The sequence below is a fragment of the Saccostrea cucullata genome, unplaced genomic scaffold (genome assembly GCF_032062105.1).
Source record: "Saccostrea cucullata isolate Sc308-1 unplaced genomic scaffold, CSIRO_AGI_Scuc_v1 ctg3317, whole genome shotgun sequence".
Lineage (NCBI taxonomy): Eukaryota > Metazoa > Mollusca > Bivalvia > Ostreida > Ostreidae > Saccostrea > Saccostrea cuccullata.
The window spans coordinates 32169-37206 of NW_026933451.1; the positions used below are offsets into that span (position 1 = coordinate 32169).

Here is a 5038-nt window from a genome sequence, read left to right on the forward strand (position 1 = left end):
ACGTATATATATTTACCTTTTTTTAAAAGGTTAATTAAAAGTTCGAAACTTATTGAATAAACCCTTTTATTCATATATATAAATTCGAATGACAAAGAAAAGTCAGCTGGATCCTTTAAATTGATTGTTTCCATTGTCTTGATTTAGATTATTACAATATTACTGTATCTATCTCTTAAGTCGTCCAATGCAGCAACTTCTTTGATTCACAAACAAAGCTGAATTGGTCAACATCAAAATCATGAGCGTCTTGCCATTTCCACAGTAGTGCACCTCTTGCCCTAGCTCTGATTTCATTTTCTCCGTTACTATTTGCACCAACACCGAAATTATCGAATTCCATGAGTGTGTTGTCATCAAAATACCAGTTCGAGCCATTTCGTGTGGCCTGAACCCACACTTCTGTTACTGACGGGTCAGCAACTTGGTTTTCTTAGAAAGAAAAAAAAATGTGTGCTAAATTGTTAGCATACCATTATTGCAAGGGCTGTTTAATAAGTAATATAATGTCATCGGTGCTCGTACAGAAACAAAAATCGCTTTTCAATGATTAAGTCTTAATGATTTCACTTAAATATTCTCTTTTGATTAAAATACATGGTCGTCTCATTATAATTAAATTTCTAATTGTGTTTATAACACATTTTAGAGTATGGCCCTTCGTATACTGGAATATGCCAGATCCTATGAATTCCTGTACTTGTGTATTGTCCCCATTGCTTTCAAGAAAGCGAGGGGACATTAAATCTCATTCGTCTGTTCGTCAGTCTGTCCTTCCGTCACAAAAACTTAAACCATGTTCATAACTTTTGAATCAGTGGAGCTATGACTTTCATATTTCACATGTGTATTCTTTGTGAGTTGTGACAAGACCTTTCTTCGGGTACCTTGACGATTAACGTACTTATGAATTAACTTAACTTTGACCATAACGTTTAAATTGTAAGGGCTAGGGCTTTCATATTTCGCATACTGTAGATTCCTTATTATTAGGAAGGAATTAATTATCGCGTAATTTCGCGAAATGCATTAAACGCAAAATTAAGTTACTCGCTTTTCTTTTTACGGTGCTAAATTCCATGTAATTTCTCCTGATCAATCGTTCATTCGCGAATAATTATTCTCGCGATTTGACGCAAAAGAGTTATTTCGCGAAAAAAAAAGGAATTGTTAAAGATACGTTCAACAAAAAATTCTCCAAACGTTATTAATTTGCCCTGCAAAAGAGTAGTGCCGCAGTTATCGTGAAGGTGATTGGTTAAAAATCTATTTCTAAAATTACATCGGAAAAATGTCGTAGATGGACGCTGTTATGAACAAATTTAATGTAGTGGATTCCTGATTCTTGTTCCTTTCTCTCATAAACCTTTCGATATTTTATGCAAAAATGTTTTCTAGACTCTTCAAGAAATTGAACAAATTGAAAAATTGAAAAAATTGAAGTTTTTGAACTGACTCCCCGAATAAGAATATGAACAACTAGAGCAAAGCTCGTTGCAAAGCAACGAGAAGGTCTTCCGTCCTGTTTGACCGGAAGTAACTTTCATTTTTATAAAAATTAGTAATAACGTCCTAAAATTGTTTAAATCGTCTAAATCTATGTTATTTAATGCAAAAATCAGCCATTTTTTGCTACTTCCGGTTTGACCGGAAGTGACGACGACGGACGGAAAATTAATTTTTATGTTCCCAGTGACAGATGTTACCCCAAAACTTGTCAATAATGACAAAATATGCGTTTTCCGACTACTTCCGGTTGGCCGGAAGTGACGTCGCCGGACGTACTTTGACGACCTCAATAGATTGAGCTTGACATTTTGAACAACTTTGCTTCTTTGAGATATTACAAATTCTGAATACTTTTTGAGATATAAAGGAAAAACTTTTGGCCCCTCTTGGCCCTTAATTTCAGGGGCCAGCCCTTTTTCCGAGATATCTTCTGAAAGATCTTCTAATTCTGCACAAATTATGTTTTATATATTTTAACAAAATATTTTTAGTTTAGAAGATAAAAAGCAAAATATGAGTAATTTTTGGCTCTTTTAAGCGTCTAATTTTTGACCCCTATATAGCGCCATTTTGAATAGAGAAATCGAAAAACAAAAACCGATGTGCACAACTTCTATCCTTCTGTTATCTAAAATCAGAAGAATTTTTGTTCCAGCTTTAGCCGTCCCTGAGTCTTTGTCTGGAAACGAAAGCCTATAAATTTTCGCTTAAAGGGAAATAACTCAAAACCGAAAGTGCATTTTTGAAATTTTCGACAACATTCTGATAGAGTTTAGTAACCTCTAATATCTCTGAAAATTTGAGCGAAATCAGTTGAGAAATGAGTGAGTTATGAGGCTTCAAAGTTGGCGTCTAGGAAGTAGAAGAAAAAAAAGATTGATTGATTGATTGTATACTGTTTAATGTCCCTCTCCAGAATATTTCACTGATATGGAGACGTCACCATTGCCGGTGAAGGGCTGCAAATTTAGGCCTATGCTCGGCAATCAGGGCCATTGAGCAGGGAGGGATCTTTATCTTTTAGAAGAATAATCTTTACCAACAGAATCAGTAGTTCTAAGGTCTTAACAAGACCACTAATATTTAAGAAAATAGCTTGTTGAACTGTTTTGTGCTCTTGCAATTCTCTGCTCTTCTCTTAGGCTTTGCTGTTTTCTCAAGTGCAGCTTATTGTACATTTGTGTTGAGGTTTAAAGCACTGGATTCATATTTCATCATTTTTTTGATTTCAGAAAAACGTGATTTTTAAAAATAGTTGTATAGATATTCTCACACTCTGTCGTTTTCACTCATTTTTCAAAACATGCATGGGGGGACCTGTGGGTATTAAGCTTATTTACTGTCAAATGTTTCTTGAAAACATTGTGAACTACTTCCAAAATGATGCCTATCAAATTTGCTATGTGTCTTAAAGTCAATCAAACTTAATCAGGGATAATTTGTTGAATTTTGGCAAATAAAACATTGGTTGTTGCAAGTCCTTGTCGCCAAGGACGGTATCCATTTCTTGATGCCCATGATATCATTTTTGTTCATTGTAATCCACCTGTAAATTTCACATATTTTACTTAATATTTCTTTGGGATTTTTAACAAGTTTTACAACATTAGCGTTCAATTTCACTCCAGTTTACTAATTATTTACCATTCATTTTTAATGCTATGTCTCGAATAGCCCTTGTTTTTCAGCTTCCCACAACGAACTTATGTGACGTGAAGTGGTCACATAAACTGTTATAAATTCATAGAAATTCAATGGTTAGTAAAGAGATAAAGTCAAGCTTAATGTTAAAAGAATTATATGTTGTGTGTCGTCGAGGTCATGGCATCATTTAATGAACAGCCCTCGTACATCTCTCTCTCTCTCTCTCTCTCTCTCTCTCTCTCTCTCTCTGTGAGGGTGCGTAGAAGGGAGTGTGAGAGTGTTTGTTGGTGTGTGAGGGACGTGTGAGGGAGAGTGTGATGAATACTTCTTGAAAATAATAACTTACCGACAAAATTTATAAACGTAGAGTTCTTTTCTGCAGAGTCTATTCTAATAAGGGCCCCTCCCTCGGCCTTACACAGGGCGTCGGCCACTGGGTAGCTGACGGAGGTGGAGTTATATTTATAGCAGGTACTGGGGGCAACAAGTTCGTACCCAGGTAGACACTTCCCTGTATCAATAAAAAGAATTACATGTATATAAACTAGGGGAGATTGACAAAGCTAAGGAAAATAAAAATCAGTGGATATAATTGAAATTAATTGCCTTCATGTAGACGAAAGCTTCGAATGTTAATTCCATACTATTCATAATTATAGTGACCTACATCTAGCTCCATAATTACATGTATCACACTTATGATATCAAATTAAACTGACTAACCTAATTCCAAACTTTATTGAATCAGTTTATTGACATCTTAGAACTTTTTTCTACCCCCCCCCCCCCAAAAAAAAAAAAGAAAAGAAAAAGAGGCCCATGGCCCACATCGCTCACCTGCGTAACTTTGGCCAAGCTTTTCTTTACCAGATTCCCTATTGTGGCCCACCCTATCCTCCATGGGTAATGCTTTTACCAATTTAGAATTAATACTACCCAAAGATGCTTCCAAATTACTTTCAGCTTTTCTTGCCAGTGGTTTTTGAGAAGATTTTAAAAGTATTTTCCTATATATTTTAATGTTAAACTTAGATTCCCTATTGTGGCCCTGTCCTACCACTAGGGTTCTTGATTTTAACAATTTATAATCTACACCACAAAAGAATGTGCTTGAACAGAAGTTTCAGCTTTTCTGGCCCAGTGGTTTCTGAGAAGATTTTTAAAGTTTTTCCTTATAAAGTTAAATTGTAAAGTTATTTCAACATAAAAATTGGATTCCTTATTGATAAAAAACAACAACACTGAATAGAGTCTTATAATTAATTTTAAATGATTCGTGAAATAAAAAAGTTTTCTTAGAGAAAAAAATAGTCTTACCGCTGACGTAGGTCTGCCAGTTTCCTGGCATTGCCGCCTCAGAATCCAACAAAGGACTAGGGCAGCACATACACGAAAGTGACGTCCTGTCCCATCCTACGGCATGAAGTACGGCATAGGAATTAAGGCACGCTGACAGGCACTTCGATGGACGCGAAAACGTTGCAAGATGGTTACAGGAATTTGTAGGGTTTTCTAAGACCTTTTCTGACCAAGAAAAGTGAACATTCATGGTAAAAATCTGTCTGAGTATGGTTAACGAGAAAAGGAATTTCAAAGTTTGAATCATTTTGAACATTTTTCAACAGCTCTCGCTGATTGCTGCAGATGCTGATCGATTCACTAAGATTTGTCGGTTACTGCTGATGGAATATCGTTTTAAAGTCTCTCGGTCTAGTTTGTAGAGGATCTTGATCAAGTTGGGTAAAAATCGTGGGAATCCTTTTTTTTAATTGTAATTTTGATGCTCAGTGATTAAGGATGAAATTTACACAATTAAGGTAATTGCAGACAACACTACACAAACACTACGTACTAAAGTAAATATCTTTCCTAAAGTTTTCTTTAA

At 35.4% G+C, this 5038-nt stretch overlaps 1 protein-coding gene across 1 annotated transcript; it reads right to left on the reverse strand.

Annotated features, from left to right (window-relative positions):
- Positions 1-126: 126 nt before the first annotated feature.
- On the reverse strand, positions 127-4788 carry LOC134238391 (uncharacterized). The gene is made up of 3 exons (XM_062720524.1): positions 4471-4788; positions 3500-3664; positions 127-432 (listed from the first exon to the last, which is right to left on the reverse strand). Exons 1-3 carry the CDS (start codon positions 4766-4768, stop codon positions 176-178), a joined length of 720 nt encoding a protein of 239 aa, XP_062576508.1. The 5' UTR covers positions 4769-4788; the 3' UTR covers positions 127-175.
- Between the last annotated feature and the right edge of the window lie 250 nt (positions 4789-5038).